The sequence below is a fragment of the Lacerta agilis genome, chromosome 7, assembly GCF_009819535.1.
Source record: "Lacerta agilis isolate rLacAgi1 chromosome 7, rLacAgi1.pri, whole genome shotgun sequence".
In the NCBI taxonomy this organism is placed as follows: Eukaryota; Metazoa; Chordata; class Lepidosauria; order Squamata; family Lacertidae; genus Lacerta; species Lacerta agilis.
The window spans coordinates 29958444-29980730 of record NC_046318.1 but is presented as its reverse complement, the minus strand read 5'-3'; the positions used below and the strand labels follow the sequence as shown (position 1 = coordinate 29980730).

Below are 22287 nucleotides of genomic sequence, written 5' to 3'. Positions count from 1 at the left end.
AACCTCATTGGGACAAACAGGTCCTATGTCTCGCTTGCTACAGACTTCATTTATTTATTTATTCACAATGATTCACATGTTTATTTCCTGCCTTCCTTCAAGGAGCTCATGGCTGTGTACATCTTGTGGGGTAGGTTAGGCTGAGAGTTACGGACCGTCTCTAAGGCTGTCCATTAAGCTTCATGGCCAACTGGTGATTGGGTCCAACACTCTTGTCCCTATACTATGCAGACTCACTGAAAATTTGGCTGCTGTCACAACCTACCTTGTGTAAAACTTCACTTTAAACTTGCAGCAAAATTGGTGAAAGCCAATTCCCTTTTTCTCTGCTTAAAAAAAAGAAAGAATTAATGAGCACTACTGAATTAAGGGAGGAAATTAGTGAGGTTTTCTAATAACTTCAGAGGTTTATCCTGCACTGTTGTGTCTTACCCATGACTGGGTTTAATGACTGCATTTTACTGTTTTGTTTATTTAATGTTGTTTTATACTAATTGGAAAGTGCCTTGCGATCACTGTCTGTGTTGAAGGGTCATCTAGAAATTTTGTGAAATAAATAAATAAATAAATATCTTCAAGTCACAGTATTTTTTAATTTTATTTTTAAATCTTATAAGTGACATTCGGGTTCGTTTCCGTCAGCTAACATTTCAATATGGGAAACATCCCCAAGGGTTACTAGTATAGTGAATGCTCTGTGACTGCATGTCAAACAGTAGTTTAGCTACATGCACACAGGCTCACAGGCTATGGGAATTATGGGAAACTCAAGTAGACGTGCACATTTTAACAAATCAGTTAGAATGTCTCAAATTCTGGCCAGTTCTCAATGGGTTTTGTTGGCTATCCGTGCTGGTGTCAGTTTTTTTTTTTTTTTTTAAATCTCGGAGCTTTTCTGATCTGAGGAGCACATTGAAAAGTTTGAGTGGATGACACAGTCAATGATCTTTATGGAGCTATGCGGAAGAATTATTGCACTCTGAGCTCAAGTACTTAAAAGTGTGACTTTTCCTTTAGGGGGCCTTACACTTGCTGAATTCTTTGAGGTTTTGACCGGTAGACTGCTGAATAATTAACTGCACTGATTTCCCATCAGCATTTTCAAGAGCGCTATAGATGAACTGGCTTTCCATCCCATCTAGTGGCTCTTATTAGTGGTGCAGGTGTGGAACAGAGTTTCCCAGGATATTTAAGAGATGCTGCTCAATTCGCCTTTTTGCTTGGTATAACGCAGACATGTCCAACAGGCAGATCGTGATCTACCGGTAGATCACTTGACGTCTGCGGTAGATCACTGGTAGATCATTGGTTCCCCCCCAAAGAAGCTGAACAACTGTGGCTCCCTTAAAAATAGCTCAACATTTTACCTCCTCCCTGAAAAAGCTCTACAACTTTGACCTGAACCCCCCCCCCCAAATAGGAGCTTCCTCCTTCCTAATAAAAGCTCAACAACTTTGACCTGAACCCCCCCCCAAAAGGGAGTAGATCACTGCCAGTTTTTAACTCTGTGAGTAGGGATGGGAGTTGGTCACCCCTGGTATAACGTATGTGGTAGCAAAATGCTAAGTTTGGTTTCTGCAGATGATAGAACATGCCCCTCCCCCAAAAGGTACACTAGGAAACCTGAAATTTCAGAGTTATTTCAGAGTTATAGAGATGAATGAGTCATAGATCAGCAATATATGCATTTAGCAATCCTGCACCCCTCAAAGCCAACAGTCTGACTGAGCTTAGAGATTTAAATATTAAGCAATTTAGAAATGCTTTTAAAGAAACAGCTCACCCCAATTTCAAAAATTGTAAGAAAAAGGACAAAGCGAGTGCTGATAAAGCTTACATGGAAAGGCATTGGAAAAGACATCTTCTATTAAGCTTGTTTCCTCTACAACTTGGGACCAAACTCAGGTAGGGCTCGGAAAGAGCCCTGTCTGAAACCCTGGAGAAACCACTGCCTGTTGGCGTGACAGAATAATTGGTCTGACGCAGTGTAAGGCCGCTTCCTATGTTCCTAACACACAGCTGGTGGGAGCCCTGCTAGTGGCTCTTCAGACAATTCCTTCCAGTTTAGTTGACGTTGTTCCAATGATGGGGCAAAGTGGGCGCCAAGGGCAAATGCTTCTCTCTTCTGGAAGAGGGCTCACAATGTACTTACTAGACTTCTCAGTGGTTTGTTCACTCTTTGAAGGGTGTGGATGTTTTATTTCAGTTGCTAAAGGAAAGTGCTCATATATTTTACAGGCTATACACTTTAGATGGAAAACCTGTCGAGAGTGGGATGGATTTGGAAAATGGGCAGTTTTACGTAGCGGTTGGCAGAGACAAATTTAAGAAGTTGCCCTATAGTGAATTGCTGTTCACGAAGTCCACCATGAGGAGATCGTATGGGTAAGTTTAATGGGTTTTTGTACCAGCCATATTTATGAAAATGAATTTTGATAATACAATATCATGAATCCAGGTGCATACTGCAGCTAAGCCCATTTTTTGACGTGGATGGGATTTTTGTAATTTTTGGGTTCTATAGGTGAGAAGAAGTAGCACAGTGCAGGTGCAATAGCTGCTGATATCTGTCTCTTTTATTGCCTAGTTCACATGTTTTGCTTGTTTATATGAGCATCTAAGTTATGATTACTTGCATAGACAAAAACATATAGTGTGAATTAGACCCAAAGCAACAGGTTAGGAGGATAAAGAAGGGTTTTTGCTTTGTTTGACAGAGCGAAGATACCCTTTGTTGTTGTTCAGTCGTTCAGTCGTGTCCTTTCCCAATTTTGAACCAATCAGTTATTCCATACCAGTTCTAACTGTAGCTTCTTGTCCCACATAGAGATTTCTCAGGAGACAGATGAGGTGATCAGGCACTCCCATTTCTTTAAGTACCGGGTACTTGCCATAGTTTGCTGTGGTTGACACAGTCAAATGCTTTTGCATAGTCAATGAAGCAGAAGTAGATGTTTTTTTCTGGAACTCTCTAGCTTTCTCCATAATCCAGCGCATGTTTGCAATTTTGGTCTCTGGTTACTCTGCCCCTTCGAAATCCAGCTTGCACTTCTGGGAGTTCTCGGTTCACATACTGTTTTATTAGACCACAAATAAAAGGGCATTGCATGTAACTGCATGTAACTGCTTCCTCTGCAGTTGGTCTTTGAGATGATGACCATGGCTTGTGGATATCTGAAATGGTTTCTAGATTTTCAGTAATTTCTTAAATTATATAGGGTCCTTCCTATGTATGGCAATTGCAAAATATACCACAAAATCATATGCTTCTAAATACCTTGGGTTGTTCCAGATGACCTTTTTTTTTTAAAGCATTCATCACGATTCATTTGCAGAAAGTTTGTGTGTCAGTTAGATGGTGTCCTCTGTTTATTTAGCATCCATTCTGATTTGTTTGAGTGGATGTTATCCAGCATTACTTCAGTCAGTTGTTACCCACATTTTGCAGCACATTTTCCCTCTCACTTTCCTTATTGCGGAAAGTCCATTTATGGGGAAGTGGGTTTGTTACACAAGAGCACCAAACTGACTTTGATTGTGCAACCTGGATCTGCCAGCACGTGATTGAATCTCACTTGAAAATAGTGACTGTCTAGAAGCACCCTTATAAAGACATTATGTTTGTTGGCTGTTTCAGCATAATAATTCATGATGTTGAGAACATTCCAAGTGTTTTAAACCTGAAATACCATAATTGTTTCCTGCAGCGCAAAATCATCTTCACTACCTCCTATTGGTGGATCTGGAAAGTCTAAGGGGAGTGTAAGTATCCAGAAGTAATATATGTTTCATGGTTAAGCAGCTTGTTTAACTTTATCGGATAGGATGCCATTTTCTGTTGTGGGTCTACACAAGCATTCTTTGGATATTAAAGAAAAGTACAAAGAGAATAACTTTAAGAGACTTGAGCTTCTTATTTCCTTTGCATGTTTGTCACCTGCAAAATTGTATGAAATAATGCCTCTGCCATCAAATATATTACTTTCCTACATTAAATCCAAAGCATGCTCTTGGCAAGATTCCAGTTTGGGAATATTGATAATAAAACAGATTTTGTATATGTGCACTTGAAAAGGATGCTTGCAGTGCAATCCTGTTAATGTCTTGTTAAAAGTAAGCCCCATTGAAATCAGTGGGGGCTTACTTTCAGGTCCATAGGTGTGTATATATCAGGCACGTCCAACTTTCAAGAGACTGTGATCTATTCCCACTACAAAAAAAACTGACGGTGATCTACCAAAGTTGTTGAGCTTTTTTTAGGAAGGCAGAATTGCTGAGATTTTTTTTTTGGGGGGGGGACATTCCTGCTATATAGGATTGCAGCCTATGTAAAGTTCCGTTTTAAGTTTTCCCAAATTAAATAGTCTCCTTCTCCTTTTTTGTGATGGAACCATCAGTCCAAATCTACTGACACAGCAGAAACAGTGTCCTCTCCTCAACCTCCGAAGAGAAAGGAAAAGCACGTACAGAATCAAGATATTAAAAAACCTGCTAAATCAAAAGAAAATGTAAAAGCAGTGACCAGATCTCATGTTCCCCCAGATAATGGTAAGTACCTGAAGACACTATTTTGAGGAGTAACAAGAACAGTGGCTAAATCTTAAAGTTTGGCTGCCATTACTATTTGTGACTCTTGTGCTTTTGTCATGAGCTAGTATGAATTTTGCTAAAGTTTACTGTTTCCAGACATGGCCCTCTTAACTTATATATATTTGAATGTTTTTTCCCCAGACTGTCAGGAAAGCCTATCCATGAAATACACCCCGTTGGGCAAGGACAGGGGTTGTTTCTCATTTTAAATCTGTTCACATATTTTGCTTCTTGCACATGCCCCAGGTAAATGAAGGCGGAAGTGGTGATTGCAGTCCTGGTATATGCACACTGCAATGTCATTGTGCAGGTGCGGGTACCACCTCCATACCTGGGGCTGCCTACATCTGTTTTCAAATGGACATACAGCAGGGTAATGCAGAAATAATCAATCCTCAGTGAGCTTTTATCTTTGGAATGAAACCAGTTTCTCACTAAACTCTTTTAAGGGGCAAAAAAATACATAATAGAGTTAAACTATCTCTATCTATCTATCTATCTATCTATCTATCTATCTATCTATCTATCTATCACAGCCTAAGAATCTGTAGGGTATATTCCCAGCCTTGGTTCACTTTTTCCAAAAGAGAAAGAGAAAGAAAGATGGATTATATCTTGAGTAAAATGAATCCATACTCCATGGAGATCATAGCATCCAAGATTAATTTGTGCTGACAAGATCCTGTCTTCTGTGAAGGCCACATGCCACTTTCCTAGTCATCTAGTTCTGTTGTTGTTGTTCAGTCGTTCAGTCGTGTCCGACTCTTCGTGACCCCATGGACCAGAGCACGCCAGGCACCCCTATCCTCCACTGCCTCCCGCAATTTGGCCAAACTCATGCCAGTCGCTTCGAGAACACTGTCCAACCATCTCATCCTCTGTCGTCCCCTTCTCCTTGTGCCCTCCATCTTTCCCAACACCAGGGTCTTTTCCAGGGAGTCTTCTCTTCTCATGAGGTGGCCAAAGTATTGGAGTCTCAACTTCAGGATCTGCCCTTCCAGTGAGCACTCAGGGCTGATTTCTTTAAGGATGGATATGTTTGATCTTTTTGCAGTCCATGGGACTCTCATAATTCAAAAGCATCAATTCTTCGGCGATCAGCCTACTTTATGGTCCAGCTCTCACTTCCATACATTACTACTGGGAAAACCATAGCTTTAACTATACAGACCTTTGTCGGCAGTTCTGTTACTATACACTTAACAGAGGAAAGAGAACAATGAAGAATCCAAATTGGTCAATTGCTGCAGAGACTATGGTGTGTATTGCACCTTCATCAGGGCAGCAGTTCAGGGGCGTACCCAGGATCAAAACTAGGGGGGGGGGGGCAAGCCATGGTCGTTCAGGTTGAAAATCAAAAACAGCTTCAAAAAACAAAATCAGCTTCAAAAAACAGAAAAACTTTCCCCCCCAAACAGAAAGCCCCAAATGGCTGAAAAACTCAGTTTCCCAGGATCCTCAGTCCTTGCAAAGGAACTACTCACCATGCAAGGGAACTCAGTTTTCCAAGCTCCCTTGCAACGATGAATCCCGGCAAATTCAGAAACTGTTCCTCTCTTGCCAGCACGATGTAGCGTGGATACAAAAAGCAGGCAGACGAGGAAGGATGAGAACCCAGGCTAAGACCATGGTTAGCCCTCGGATTCGCCCCCTGACACTGCCCAAGTCTCAGCCTGCATCCCCATTTGACCAAGCAGGGTGCAGGCTAGGATCCGGTCTCTGATAGGCACGCCAGCTCTTTGTCGGCATGAGGGAGGGGGAAACAGCCGGCACAACACACACACACACACACACACAGTGGCCAACTGTGCCTCATCAAGAGGGCAAGAGCTCAATGGTTATTGACATTTTGGGAGGGGGAGAGAGACCAGTCGTTGAGCTTTTTTCAGGAGGAGAGCTTTTTTTTCCTTTTAGGCTGCCGATAACCATTTAAATTTTTTTTTTTTTGCTTCTGGGGGGGGGGGGCAGCTGCCCCCCTGGGTACGCCCATGCAGCAGTTCAGAAGTTTTTTTTTGCCAAAATGTTACAAGCATTGTCCTGAAGCTGAATTAATAGGTAGTTGTATATATTCTTGAGTCATGAGTGTTTCTGCTACTTCTGAACATTCCATAATTTAACACAGGCCCTGCAGTCCTGAACACCAGGGATGAGGACCATGTGGTCTTCTAGATGTTGTTGGACTCCAACTCCCATCAGCCCCAGCCAGCATAGCCAATGCCTCAGGGATTATGGGAATGGTAGTCCAGCAACACCTGGAGGGCCACAGGTTCCCCATCCCTGCTGTGCACATAAAGAATTCCTATGGCCCAGTTCACACATCACAGTAAACTACAATTAATGGTTTACTAAGAAACAAACCACAGTTGCTTCTGAACCAGGGATATTGTTTTGTTTTGGTTCAAGCAACTGTGGCCAGTAAGGTAAGGATTGTTGTTGTCTTACAAATGGTGTTTTCTTTTGCGTGAAACAAATCTCAATCCCTGGTTTAGATGTAATACTAAAACAGAGGTCATGGTAAGTTTTTACCACACATTACTAGGGAGGAGCAATGTGGGAGATTGGAAAATTCATGGTATGAATAAAAAATTCTTTTAAGATGTTAATCCCCTGCCTTCATACCACATCTAGGCCTGCGAGGCAACTCATATGAAACAATAAAATAATCTACTACAATGATGACCTCCAATCCCCTGAGCTAAAAAGCAAAAGCAAATTCAGCAGCCAACAACAACAAAGATAAAGAACGTGAAATAACAATAACAATAACAATTTATTATTTATACCCTGCCCACCCGGCTGGGTTTCCCCAGCCACCCTGGGCGGCTTCCAACAGAATGTTAAAATACAATAATCTATTAAACATTAAAAGCTTCCCTTCACCTTCAAAGGTAGCCCCACATAGAGCGCATTGCAGTAATCCAAGCGAGAGATAACTAGAGCATGCACCACTCTGGTGAGACAGTCCGCAGGCAGGTAGGGTCTCAGCCTGCGTACCAGATGGTAGACAGCTGCCCTGGACACAAAATTAACCTGCGCCTCCATAGACAGCTGTGAGTCCAAAATGACTCCCAGGCTGCGTACCTGGTCCTCCAGTTACCCCATTCAGGACCAGGGAGTCCTCTACACCTGTCCGCCCCCTGTCCCCCAAGAACAGTACTTCTGTCTTGTCAGGATTCAACCTCAATCTGTTAGCTGCCATCCATCCTCCAACCGCCTCCAGACACTCACACAGGACCTTCAACACCTTCACTGGTTCTGATTTGAAAGAGAGGTAGAGCTGGGTATCATCCACATATTGATGAACACCCAGCCCAAACCCCCTGATGATCTCTCCTAGCGACTGCATGTAGATGTTGAAAAACATGAGGGAGAGGACAGAACCCTGAGGTACCCCACAAGTGAGAGCCCAGGGGTCTGAACACTCATCCCCCACCACCACTTTCTGAACACGGCCCAGGAGGAAGGAGCGGAACCACTGTATAACAGTGCCCCCAGCTCCCAACCCCTCTAGACGGTCCAGAAGGATGTTATGGTCGATGGTGTCAAAAGCCACTGAGAGATCCAGTAGAACTAGGAAACAGCTCTCACCTTTGTTCCTAGCCCGCCGGAGATCATTGACCAGTGCGACCAAGGCAGTTTCAGTCCCATGATGAGGTCTGAATCCCGTCTGGAAGGGATCCAAATGGTCCGCTTCTTCCAGGCGTGCCTGGAGTTGTTCAGCAACCACTCACTCAATCACCTTGCCCAAGAATGGAAGATTTGAGACTGGGCGATAGTTGGCCATATTGGCCACATCTAAAGATGGTTTTTAAAGAAGCGGTTTAATAACCGCCTCTTTCAGCGGGTCTGGGAAGGCTCCCTCACAGAGAGAAGCATTCACCACCCCATGAAGCCCATCGCCCAGCCCTTCCCGGCTAGCTTTTATAAGCAAGGATGGGCAAGGATCAAGGAGACAGGTGGTTGGTTTCACTCATCAAAGCAGCCTGTCCACATCCTCGGAGGTAACAGACTGGAATTGATCCCACACAACTTGACTAGACAGGACTCTAGCACTCTCCTGCCCTGGCCCTGCTCTCACGGTGGAGTCTACCTCTTCCTGAATCTGAGCGACTTTATCTGCAAAGCTAAACTCTAATTAAATGCCAGCAACAACTTGAGTGAACATAAATTAATTGGTGCTTCAAAATTAATCATGTAGGCACCTATTGAATTTAGCTGGGAAATGTTAAGTATAATGTTGTGCAGAAGTTTTAAATTAACTGAATCCTGCATTCCTTTGAACCGTTTTTCTGAAGTTGAAATATGTGGGCTGGTTTACCACTGAGCCTTTTTAATTAAAACTTCTTTTTAAAATGTAACTTGTCCCTTGTCCTGCTATCCAGAATGGAGAGAAGGGATAAAATATTGGAGTAGGCTTGATCATGACTTTTAAAGATATGCAAAAGTGATTAACAGTCAACCTTAAAAAGTAAAGGGACCCCTGACCATTAGGTTCAGTCGTGTCCAACTCTAGGGTTGCGGCACTCATCTCACGTTGCTGGCTGAGGGAACCGGCGTACAGCTTCCGGGTCATGTGGCCAGCATGACTAAGCCGCTTCTGGCGAACCAGAGCAGCGCACAGAAACGCCGTTTACCTTCCCACCGGAGAGGTACCTATTTATCTACTGGCACTTTGATGTGCTTTCGAACTGCTAGGTGGGCAGGAGCTGGGACCGAGCAATGGGAGCTCACCCCGTGGCAGGGATTTGAACCGCCGACCTTCTGATCAGCAAGCCCTAGGCTCTGTGGTTTAACCCACAGCACCACCCGTGTCCCTAACTTGTCCCTTTAGGATTACTCAATTTCTCTAATCCTTCATTAACATATAAGCAGAGAGGCCATGCCTCATTTACGCCAGGCTTGCCTATGTCAACTCAGCTGTGCCATGTGTCTTCTATACCAGCTCACATTCCATATTACCAGTTCAACAATAATTCACACTTTTATATAACAACAGCAACATAACTTCCTGTCTCTAATCTTGGCTGTTAAGACTCATTAAACTCCATGGAACTTCTGAGTAAATGTACATAGGGCTTGATTGTTACTGATTGTGTGTGTGAGTGCCATGCCTATGGCAGAATGCATTGAGCTCATTGTTATCAGGAAATGGATTTTGAAAATGGTTCTGCTTCCTTGTCATCAGTTTTTATTTCATTTCTGTTATGTTGCCCCTTAAAATATGCCTCTTCCTCCTCCTGTTTTCTGTGAGAGAACATAGCAGAGGCCGCTGTTTTGGACACAAAAATGTTCCCTTCCCTTGAGAGAATTCCCTTGAGAGATTCCCTTGAGAGATTTGAGAGATTTCTCTTGAGACATTTTAAAATGGATTCCTGCAACAATGCCAGTTTTTTTGGTTTTTGGTTTCGGTGAAGATTAGAAAACAATCTCGCACCCTCTCCATCCCTTTTGGGTATTTGTTGGATGTAATGAACAATGCATTTATTATTGTTTTGTTTTGTTTTGTTGCTTTATGAGGCAGCATCTGGTAAATGACATTAAAAAATTTTTGTAGTTACATTAACTTAGATACAGAGCTTACAGCTCTGTAAATGCCCCCGATTTCCATAAAATATTCAGGGCAGACTGTTATTACCATGATTATTTTCTCCCTAATGCTGAACTTCAATCAGCTTCAAATTTGAAATGTATTAAATGGCTATGCATAATACTACCATTTGTGCTGCAATAATTTTTTTTATTGTTAGGGCTGCTGCCTAGGATGGGAACGTATGCAGGAAACATTAATTTTCTGTGTTTTATTATTTAAAGTATATTGATTTCTTATTAGTTGTTGGAATTTATAACTCATTTGCTATTTAATATAGTCGTGTAGTTTTCTTGTTTATCAAAGTGTATCAACGAGGTTCTGTCAATCGGAATGGAGATACTGAGCTGGATAAAGCAGAGAAATGTCTTTCAGCAGTTTCAGAGACACAGGAGTCCAAAGTCTCCCCCCCCCCCGCCCCCACCAGACATTAGCATAGGAAGCTGTGCTATACTCCAGCTTCCAAATGGTTCTTTCCATGTTCCCATGCTCTCTGCACTCACAGGACTCTAGCAGAAAGGTGCTGGGCAGTCCTGTTTGCTGATTTCCAGCTGCTGCTTCCACATCTGCAGCCAAGTTCCACCCTTTCTCCTCTTCTATGCTTAGACTATCCCTTGTTTGGGCTACTGCCTTGGGTTTTGTAGCAGGTGATTAATACAGCCATCTGATTTTTCCCCACAGGATAGAGTGAGGCAGTATATAAAATTATTCTACTATTTGCATGTTGTCTTCCCCAGCATGTTTAAAACTTTACATTCAGGAATATTTAATTCAAAAGGCAGAAATGCATGGCAAGCCAACTTAAAAAACCAGTTGAAAAAATGTGGAAAGTTGCATGAACTGCTAGTATGTCTCTCTGAAAAGGGAGTTGCAGATTGTGTGCAGCCGCTGAGAAGGCCCTCTAATGTTTTTCCACTGTGTTCAAAAGCCAGAAACAAAATGTATCAGTGTTCCTATTTGCGAATACATCTCCTTTCTAAACTTGGGTTAGCCAGGTTTGGGTTGGTGACACATTTATTGCTTCCTTCTTCTCCACCATGCTATGTAATATTATAGTTATCCCATTTCTGTGATTTAATAATTATTTGAATCTATAAAAAACATGTAATAATAACATACAATTTCTTTTCACTTGAAATAAATGAAATTGATTTTGAGTAGTTCTCGACAGATTTTCCTAATAACTGTCTTAAACCACGGTGAACATAGCAAAGTACCAGTTGTTATCCGTGCTGAAAGAAATCTAATGAGTAAAGCTTTGTTGACAAAAAACAACTTGAGGGTTTTGTTAACATCTCTTTTGTAAAACGTGTGTGCTATGTTTTCCTTTATAAGCGTGTTTGATATTTAGTTGCTTTGAAGCTCAGAACTGAGCTAGTGCAACTTTTGACAAAGCATTAGCCTAAAGCCCAGATTCAACTAACCCAGCGTGCTAGTGGAAAGCTCGTGCAAAGGCTCTCACTAGCACAAGAGGGCTTTCTCTCCTCCTCTTCTGTGTGCCCCTGTGGCACCCCCAAATCTTCTCCGGGGGGTCAGGAGAACTCTCAGAACAGTGCATGGGGGGGGGAAGAGGGGGGAATTGTTCCATCCGGCAAGCAATAATGCTTGTGGTGATGGAGCAATTAGAAGAGGACAACATTGAATTCCTTCCAGTGGTTATTTTTTTCTCTTTCCATGTAAGAATGCTGGTGCTCTTATAAAGCAAGAGCAAAACTGACGGGTGCATGCCTTAAATCTGTAAGAGTAAACACCTGTGAAGAATGAGAAACCTTTTCCAGGCTGTCCTTGGGTGCAGTTCACTAACTTTACCACACAGTGTCACAGTTGGACTCTGCTTCTTTCCAATTTCAGAGGAGGAAGGAGTTTACAAGGCTGGCAAAAAGCGATCAGAAATGAGGGGGGCTGTGGAAGTCCAGGAAGATGAAGACACTCAAACTGAGGTCCCACTTGACCAGGTAGGCTGCAAGCTTTGAACAAGTGACTCGTAATGAAAATAAGTTTGCCGTAAAGTTGTGGCTCATATCTCTGGCTTTCCATTGCTGTCATATCCATACTTTTTCTGTTATTGGTAAACTGTTTCATTGGCTAATGTACTAAGACTGCCATCAATGAAGGAACACAGACCTTTGAATTTGGCCGGCATTGGAATACCTAAGTTCCATTTTCTGTTTTCTGTAACCTTTTTAGAACCTTATTCAATAATGGTCATTGAATATTGCAGCAATGTACTATTAAAGCAAAAGATTAGCTATTGAGTACTACAACTTTCATACCGGCCACAGGGATGGGTATAAAATAAACTGCAAAAAGTGCAAACCAGCATTAGATTTATGCAAAATGTTTCTGTTTTGCATTTGAACTGTTCTGGATACAAATAGTATTACGGCCCTCAAGTTTCAAATAAACCACTCCCTATCAAATTTTGTAAGGAATTGAACTATGTGCGTGAAGTCAATAGAATGAATAATAACAGGATAAATGCTCAAAACAAAATCGAAAATTCTTTCTAGTAGCACCTTAGAGACCAACTGAGTTTGTTCCTGGTATGAGCTTTCGTGTGCATGCACACTAAGAAGTGTGCATGCACACGAAAGCTCATACCAGGAACAAACTCAGTTGGTCTCTAAGGTGCTACTAGAAAGAATTTTCGATTTTGTTTTGACTATGGCAGACCAACACGGCTACCCACCTGTAACAGGATAAATGCTGTCATGTTCAGGATGGGTATCTTTCAATCTTTGCAATGGAGAATGAGGTAATCCTCGGCCAGATTACAAGCATGAAGCAATATAATGATGAAAATCATAGGAGCCTGAAACTATGATTAGTTAAATCCCACAGTCATTTGTTTAAGGCAGCAGCACCATTTGTGGAATAGGTCTCTAGAGTGCGTGGGATGTAATAAAAGAAGAGCTATTATTGTTGGCCTCTTTATTATTGCTTTATTGATGATGCATTGGACCGATATCATGGGAATCTTGAAGGTGTTAATAGGTTTGAAGCTTTTGAATTTCATGGCAGCTTTTCATTATGGTTTATCAAGTGTTTCAAACCTGGTGTTTGTTTGTTTGTGTATACATGCAGCTGCTGGGAATCCATATCATTTTTGTTAGACTAGAAAAAGTGGTGATGGTGTCAATGGTAGCAGTAAATCAGAGGGAAATTGGTGTGGCGGCAGCAACAGGGCCAGAGGAATAATAGAATCATAGAGTTGTAGAATTGGAAGGGGCATCTAGTCCATCGCCCTGCAGTACAGGAATCTCAACTAGATCATACATGACAGTTGGCCATTCAACCTCTACTTAAAGCCTCCAAGGACACCAGGCTAGTCTTCCTTCTAGAGGAAAAATGGATGTCTACATTGATTCAAGTTTTGAAACTGGCATCTGAGAAATACCACTTGATGGAAGTGCTTTTGTTATTAGTCACAGTATCATGAGTGAGCCCTATCCTCTGGATTCTTGTGCTAATAATAATAATAATAATAATAATAATAATATACCCCGCCCATCTGGCTGGGTTTCCCCAGCCACCCTGGGTGGCTTCCAACAGAATGTTAAAATACAATAATATATTAAACATTAAAAGCTTCCCTAAACAAGGCTGCTTTCAGATGTCTTCTAAAAGTCTGGTAGTTGTTTTCTCTTTGACATCTGGTGGGAGGGTGTTCCACAGGGCAGGTGCCACTACCGAGAAGGCCCTCTGCCTGGTTCCCTGTAACTTGGCTTCTCGCAGTGAGGGAACCGCCAGAAGGCCCTCGGCATTCATGTTTAATGCCTCTTAATGGCTTTCCTACCCATGATGTTTGGCAGGTCTCTGGTTCAAAATTCTAATTTAATTTTGCAATCAGAAAAGAAACGTTAGTTCTCAAGTGACACCAGATAAGAAAGGCACTTGTTGTTCAAGCATATAAAGTGCTTTCTGATGGATTGCTAGGAAGTCCTGCAGAGTAACTACAGTGGTACCTCGGTTTTCGAAAGTAATCCATTCTGGAAGATGGTTCGATTTCTGAAATGTTCGAAAACCGAAATGTTTGTCAATGGAGATATTCAAAAACCGAAGCACCACTGTAAATGGTATAAAGTAAAGTAATCAATAGACTTGTTTTCTGTCCATTTATAACACTGTCTAGATGAAAGGAGGGCTGGATGCTGCCCAGGGATGAGTGGGATTGATGGTACCCCAATAATGCTGGTCTTGGCTGGCCTGATTCAGAGTGGGGCCACTTAAGGAGAGGTACAAAATTGTAGAAGAGTTGTCCCTACTGCTAACTGGTTGTTCCTTGCAGAGGAACCTTTGGCTACTCACTGTGCTTATGCTGGCAATGTAAATGTTTTGTTAATAAACTGCATCTCAACCAATAAATTATAATGGGTTTGTATTCAATGGAGTCATTGCACAAGTGGGAAAATGTCTGTTTGTGCAACAGAAGTCTCCTTCCTTTCTGTGCCTGCCCCTGCTCTGGGGTTTCCCCCCAACCCTCTGGAGCGGATTGAAGGGATGCAGGGGGCACATGGGAGGGTAGGAGAGCGAGGGGAAATTATCTTGCATTAGTGGAATTTCTTTTGATTGTGCTGTGACCTCTTTGGACTCAGCCCATTGAGACCTTTGAAATCTGACTTGTATCTTAAAGATTCATGCTTATGTTGGTGCTCAGATATTACCACATTTCAAAATAAAATTTATTTATTTATTTATTTAAATTGCCAGCCGCCTTATGTTGCCCAGGGTAACCCAAAGCAACTTACAACCATAATATTTAGCTCCTGAAATCAAAATTTCAAATTTACAGTTGGACCGAGTTAAAACGTACACAATTACAAATGCACATGTCTCTTTGCAGTGAAAACCAATCAGGCTGAATCCAGCGCAGAAGCAACTATTTCTTTCCCCTTTTTAAAATGTTTAAATTTTGTAAACAGGGGTGCTCCATTGTCACTTAGCAACCCTAGCTGGTTAGGGAACAAAATGTTTTGAGTTTTGCTTTGCTTTGTAAAACATTTGGGATATATAACAAATCATTGCTCATGGGAAATGGCAGCGGTATTTAAGCATTGCTCATTTCTTCAAGCCTAAGTGCTCTCTGAAGTTGTATTTATACCTTGCTGTGTGTGCCTGTTAGGATCTAGTTTTTTCTCTTTTGTCTGAACGGCAATAGGTAATATCCATAGTCAGTGCCTAGCTACCGGTACTTTTGAAAATATGCTTTTAAAAGGTGCTTTTTATTCAAACAGTGCTTTCCCACGTTTTGCACTGGGGTTACTTTCAGACTGTGATTTAACTGCATTCTGTTATAGACGGGCTTATCTGAGCTGATTTTCGGAATCTGAAAAAATTGGGTTGCTTGAGAATAGAGGCAAAAATCCAGAAAACAGTACAAATACAAAAACAGGCTGGCTGCTTGGTTGAATTATTGGGTGGTTATAAAATAGGTTCAGCTATGTCCCGTGTGTATTGTCAAGGCATGATTGTGCTGCCTGAAATTATTAAATTGGAATAATCTTGGTCAGGATATAAGGAGCTACTTAATATCCAAGGGATTGCTTGCTCAGCTGGATATTTGCCTTCGGGCAAGAGATATAGAACAATTAGATCAAGAATAAATAGATTGAAGAATAGTTTCTACCCAAGAGCTATAACCATCTTAAATGCTGTAACCAGATAATATGACCTTGGAGAGTTGTGATGGGTGTGTACGTATGTGAATGTGTGACTGACAACGTGTTTTTCTGTTTTTGTGTGCTGTTTTTTGTTTTGTTTTAATGGGATGGCATCCAATTTTGTTGCACTTGTACAACGCTGTACTTGTACAATGACAATAAAGAAATCTTATCTTACCTTACCTTACCTTACCTTACCTTAATGCTTTTTATGGCATTATCCATGCTGTTATCATATGATGCTTTTTAGCCTCCCTTTAATTTCAAAGGAGCTTCCCATGTGGTCTGTGGAACAGATTTGTTGTTTCAGGGTATAAGAAAATACCTTCTGGATTGGGCCAAAGATCAACCTAATCCAGCAGTTTGGACCCAACAGTGTCCAGTTAGTTGCAGCTGGGGAGCTCACAAGACTCCCCTGTAGTTTGCCACCAGTATCTGGTTTTCAGAGGCCTACCTCCCTTATACCAGAATAAGATTGTTGAAGCAGCATGGTGCTGTGATTGTAGAGATGCTTGTGCTGTATCACAGTTCGGAGCACAGTTCCTCTTGTTACAGTAGCTTTACCCTGGCTTGTCTGTGAATCTCATATATGTTCTTTATATATTAATCAAAAGAGCTGAGCATAACACAGTTTGGGTTTTTGGGTTTACTAGCGGCCAGCGGAAACTGTGGATGAGGAAGAGACCATGGCACCGGAACATAAAGCTCGGCATCAAGAAAACTATTCAGCTATGAATGGGGAGGTGGATCAGAGTGGAGAAACAGGGGAGGCCATCAATGGAACAGAAGAGAATCTGAATGGCCATTGTGATGATGAGCAGCAAGGGCAGAACCAAGATGAGCCTAGCAGTCATGCGCATGGGGGAACAAATGAGGAAAATGGTGAACAGATGGATCACAATCGTCATGAAGAAGAAACAAAAGAAGGTACTGATGATCAAACCCAGGTAACATGTCTTTGCTCTTTCAATGTGCTACTGCTTCCATTTTTCTTCTCTAACAATAGGTCTGTTTGCAGCCAGCATACTCCATACCTGGATTTTCAGCTTTGGAGCAGCTCTTCTTGTCCCTTTGCAACCTTTTATATGAGGATGGTATATAATGTCATACTGGGTGATCCCCGTGGTAATGCATTCACATGTTGCATCGACACTAATATTGTGATAATGTTGCAACCCTTACATTTGCCGGCCACCAATCTTCTGTGCACTCTGACTTCGTTTTCAGAGGTTACTTGGAAAACTGACTGCAGTGTTTTTGCAGTATCCAGAGCTGATGTGCCAAGCCAAGTTCATGATCACTTTGATGGTGTGGACTCAGTGAATTGCGCATCTGGAAACCACATACTTTGTCTACACTACAAAACCTGGTTTCAAGCACCACAAGCTGCCACCATGAAATTTCCCAGAGTTGGAGAGTAACTTGTGCTGGATTGCTTTGTACCTAAAGCAAGAAAAAACTTAAGCCACTTTCATTGGTTAAATAAAAAGTTAGGCTGGGATGAATTAGCTTGTATAATCACGCTGCTTTTTTTTTTTTTTTTTTTTTGTTTCCCAGTTGTCCTCTTCACTTTTTTCCTTGCACATTAAAGAAGCTAACTAGGATGCTGGCTTATCCACTTGTTATCATTTAATGGTTTCTAAAACTACTTGTTTCATACATAGTACGAAGAATTCAGTTGTTGTTGTTGTTTTTATTCAAGCACATTATAGGCTAGTTGCCTTATTGCTCAACTGAATACCTTGTGGCCCATCAAGCCAAACATAGTTCACCAGCCAGCCCTTTGTGGTGGCCTACAAGGGGTTTGATAAACCTTCACAGCAAAAGAAGGAGAGTTTCCAACCATCTCACATGGCTATGGGTCTGCACTTGGCTTGATGGGTCCTGGTCATGCAGGCTCTGCTCAATCACATCAACACATACAAATGAAAAATCTCTGCCATATGACAAGTTAAAATATGGTCCCCCCCCCTTTCTCTCTGTCTAGGATGATTCCAATTATGAGAAAACCTCAGCTCCAAGAGTCACCATCACCAGCCCACAGGAGAGTGAAAAAAACGAACAAACCAATGAGTATGCGGCAGTAGCATAGACATATTTTGAAGGACATAGGTTACCAGATAATGAAGGATTTACTATTTGGAGTGCAAAGCAATTTTGTGTGTGTGTGCTTTATTAATTTATAATGTGACAATATGGTGGAGTTCCACCCACTGAACGCTGGCATGATAATGTGGTATACCAGAACTTAGATGATTAAATGAATAATTAAGAGGAAGATTGAATTATAGTCCCCAGATTTGGTCTTTCTCCAATGTGAATTCTAAGGGGAAACATAGGTGTTAATTGAATAAATACTGCCATTGCAGAATGTTGAATATTGAACTAGGCCTAATGTGTACCCATGTTTGTTTAGAAGAGTTGAAGAATATTTTTGCGAATTTAAAATGGAGAGCTTGTAATATTTTTTTATAGCTGAATAAATCTCTATGTATATGAGCTGTGGTGTGTTTCCAGGATCTACTTTAGGGGTATAAGACAGAGTCTCACTTTGTGATATGGAGAGTGTTGGTGGTGGTGGGGTCACAACAGGACGGAAATTTATCTCTGCTGTGCAGATGGACTCTTGTGTGTATGGGCAGTTACACTCATTTAAAGGTATGTATGTGCAGATGTCCTCTCTTCCATTGAAAGCTACTGCAGGTGGGTGAATACCATGTGTTGATCAAGAGTTTCCATGTCAGGAACTGATAGCTGGATGGGGTGACAGAATGTGACCACAAGATGAAGGACTTCTTTTAATAGTTTCAGTAATACCAAATAGTTACATTGCACTACGTTAGCATGCGTTAACAACCCTACCAAATCTGCGTCAATATTGGCCAAAAACCCCACTGACTTTACTTATTTCTAAGTAAATGTACTTCATTATCCCACCCAAAATGTGTCCGGCATACAGTGGTGCCCCGCTAGACGAATGCCTCGCTAGACGGAAAACTCGATAGACGAAGGCATTCGTCTAGCGGAAGGCTGCCCCGCAAGACGAATTTGTCTATGGGGCTGCCTCGCAAGACGAAAATTTTTCGTCTTTTTTTTCCGTCTAGTGAAAGCGCGGCTGTCATTGCCGCTTCGCTAGACGAAAAACCCGCTAGACGAAAATTTTCGCAGAACGAATTATTTTCGTCTAGCGGGGCACCACTGTATCTCTCCAGCAGGCTAGCTATGAGGGATAAATGGATCAATCAGGCAAAATTTCTATAAAGAATTTATCTTTGATTCTAAACATTTAACCAATCACAATATTATGGTTTAATAACACTTATGGGAGAAAATAAAATTACTTAAAAATTAAACGTCATCTAGAAAATTGTGTTCTCATCTCATTGTCTTAAGTTTGCAGGTCTTGAGAAAACAGGCATATTCCGGTATTGGGTCAGATATGTTAATGGTAAATAGACATAGCTCAAGTGATGTTTCATAAGTTAGGTGGATGGTACGTTTGCCCTATAAATCCATGTGTAGTTCATTTAAGTTTTGCTACATCCCTTGATGTAGCTCTCTCGTCCTTTTTGTAATAGGCTGAATCTTTAGTTTGGTTTGTAGCTGCTGATAAATTACTTTTTAAGTACAATTACTTAAAAAAAAATCTTGAACATTGTTTGGCTTAGCGATACCAGTTTCTTTGTAGTTATATATTTTATCCTGAATATATTTCAACACATTAAACAAATGTTAGTGTATTTTAGGGTTTGTTCTTTGAATATATTAAAGCTAGTAAATTGCTATTAAAATTACCTAGTTTCATTACATGAAGATTCCTGCTGTTGCAGTTTGTAAGTAGCATACAGGGAAGTGACAATATATATATTCCTGGGATGTTGTCACTTCCCTGTATCACAGTATCAGCAGAATAAACAGATCACTTGTGACACCATTCCTCCCTTCATCAGTGGTAAAATAAGTCTGACTACAACCACAGATTTTTGAGCTTTTGTAAAGAAATAATCTGATTAAATTATCATTGATTCTTTGCATTAAATCAGCTTTTATGGTCTTTGGACAGGTCAGGGTGTGGTGCTCTTTTAGCAATAGGGGTACCTTCATACATGCATGTTCATCATCTGATGGCTACAACTTAGTGACTTGCATATGTGAAAACAGCCATGACACACTAGACTTCAGTGATGGATCTCTAATACAACCTAACCAGTTCATGCACTACATTTTCAACAGAGGTTGATCCATGAATTTACCTGTGTAATAATGAGAAATTGAGTGATAAGACGCAGAATGATTATGTAGGTTTGAGTGGAACCCTAGTCTGCTATGGTCAAGCTATGTTCTTAACTACATTTTAGAAGCCAACTTGACTTCAGTAAGATTTAAGTGTAAATATGAATTGTTGAGGCAGTTCGATCCACCAGGGATATTTATATCTTAAAGGGACAATCCTTCTTTAAAAGTATTTATTTATTTATTTATTTATTTATTTATTTATTTATTTGCTGATAATGTTCAAAACGGCGAGACTAGTTGACTGCTGTATCAACGCTATCATAGTATCATAGCTTTGGTCTGCCCTATTGTAAAATCTGGTGTGTTAGTGAGGCACAAATTGGCTTATTGAAAACATTTGTCCTGCAATCTATAATAATAATAATCTAAAGGTAAAGGTAAAGGGACCCCTGGCAGTTAAGTCCAGTTGCGAACAACTCTGGGGTTGTGGTGCTCATCTCGCTTTACAGGTCAAGGGAGCCGGCGTTTGTCCGCTTCCGTAGACAGTTCTTCCGGGCCATGTGGCCAGCATGACTAAGCCGCTTCTGGCGAAGCCAGAGCAGCACACGGAAATGCCATTTACCATCCCGCTGGAGCAGTACCAATTTATCTACTTGCACTGTGTGCTTTCAAACTGCTAGGTTGGCAGAAGCTGGGACAGAGCAACGGGAGCTCACCCCATCACGGGACCTTGAACCTCCGACCTTCTGATCAGCAAGTCCAAGTGGCACAGTGGTTTAAACCACAGCGCCACCCACATCCCCTGTCCTGCAATCCACAAATTGCTAAATTGTTTTTTTCCAGTTGAGATTTAAACTCTCGAGTGTTCCCTTGCAATTCTTGAGCTATAGATCCCCATCTTTCTTCATCTATCTTACTTAGCCTATCAGATGGAATTTAGTCAGACTCCATCGTCAGCCTTCCATTGGTATAGCCTACTTCGTCAGATGCATGGTGCAGTTTCCTGAGATGCAGGTGGGGTACATTTATGCGTAGTTGCGTGGGAGACGGTCATTGGGAACTGAAAGGAAAGCGTGAGATCAGAGAGAAATGAAATACAGAAAACGACAACAGTGATAATTACACGCTTAATAATTCACAAAAGATCAAAAACCGTTTTGTGAATCACCACTGTTAAATATGTAATTATCACTGTTTGCTCTTTTCTGCATTTCATTTCCCTCTAACCTAGCTTTTTCTTTACATTCCCATCATTCCACCTTGTACATGTAACTCAGGAAAACATGCATCTCCACGAAAGCTTATGCCCAATTAAATTTGGTAAGTCTTTGAGGTGCTACATGTAGGGAATGGGTTACCCCATAGAACAGTTTTTTTGTTTCCTAAGAGGGAGCAGGATTGCAGCAGAGAGGACAGTGGGAGGGGAGGGTTAATGCATGAGGGTGCATCTAAATAAGCTGTGTGAGAATGCCCCCACCAACCAACCAACCAAACAACCACCATCGAATCTGACCCTCGAGATCAGAGAGTAGCCCACCTCTTGAAGTTTCTGTGCATTTGCTTTCAGGTGCTAATTCTCCAAATACTTAGGCTGGCCTGCATTTTCAATTTCAGCCCCAGCATTCAGCCTTCTCCTTATGTGATAACATCCACAATTAGGCTGTTCTATCTCTGGAAAATAGAGCAGTCTGGTGATGCTATCTTAGGAGGAGGAATCTAGCTGACTCCAATATGTGCCCGTTTGGTTCAGTCCAAATTCCCAGTAACACAATTTGAGATAAACTACCGTGACATTAAGCAGATGACTGTCGTCATCAACCCACCATCTTTCATGACCGGGGATGAGCAGTGAGAAGCACAAAAAGGTTGTCATGCTGCAGCAGATGCCCACTTTCCTGGTCACCAGATATTCTGCTACTTTTATTCATTGTATGCTGACATTTCAAAGACAGGCTGCCCTTTGAAAATCTTCCTTGTCCTCTTTCAGGCCTCGGCTGTCTTTCTGTACTGCCTTTGTACCTAAAGATGGGTGAGGGGAAGCTGCGTCTTGTGTCTGGCCCAATATGAAACATATCTCACTGTGTTGTTCTTCAAGGAACTTTGGAAACAAAAGGCTATGTTCAAAACTTATTGTCAAAACCATTTGTTAGCTGAAAAATTCTTAATACAATTCCGTGCCCCCAACTCCACTAAACGTATGGGTGTTTATTTGTT

General features: G+C 41.5%; 1 protein-coding gene across 1 annotated transcript; it reads left to right on the top strand.

Moving 5' to 3' along the window:
* The first annotated feature begins 1236 nt into the window (after nucleotides 1-1236).
* On the top strand, nucleotides 1237-18336 carry LOC117049767 (doublecortin domain-containing protein 2-like). The gene is made up of 7 exons (XM_033154680.1): nucleotides 1237-1254; nucleotides 2156-2385; nucleotides 3708-3762; nucleotides 4398-4548; nucleotides 12029-12132; nucleotides 16491-16784; nucleotides 17825-18336. The coding sequence occupies exons 1-7, from the start codon at nucleotides 1237-1239 to the stop codon at nucleotides 17927-17929; spliced, it is 957 nt and encodes a 318-aa protein (XP_033010571.1). The 3' UTR covers nucleotides 17930-18336.
* The last annotated feature ends 3951 nt before the right edge of the window (nucleotides 18337-22287 follow it).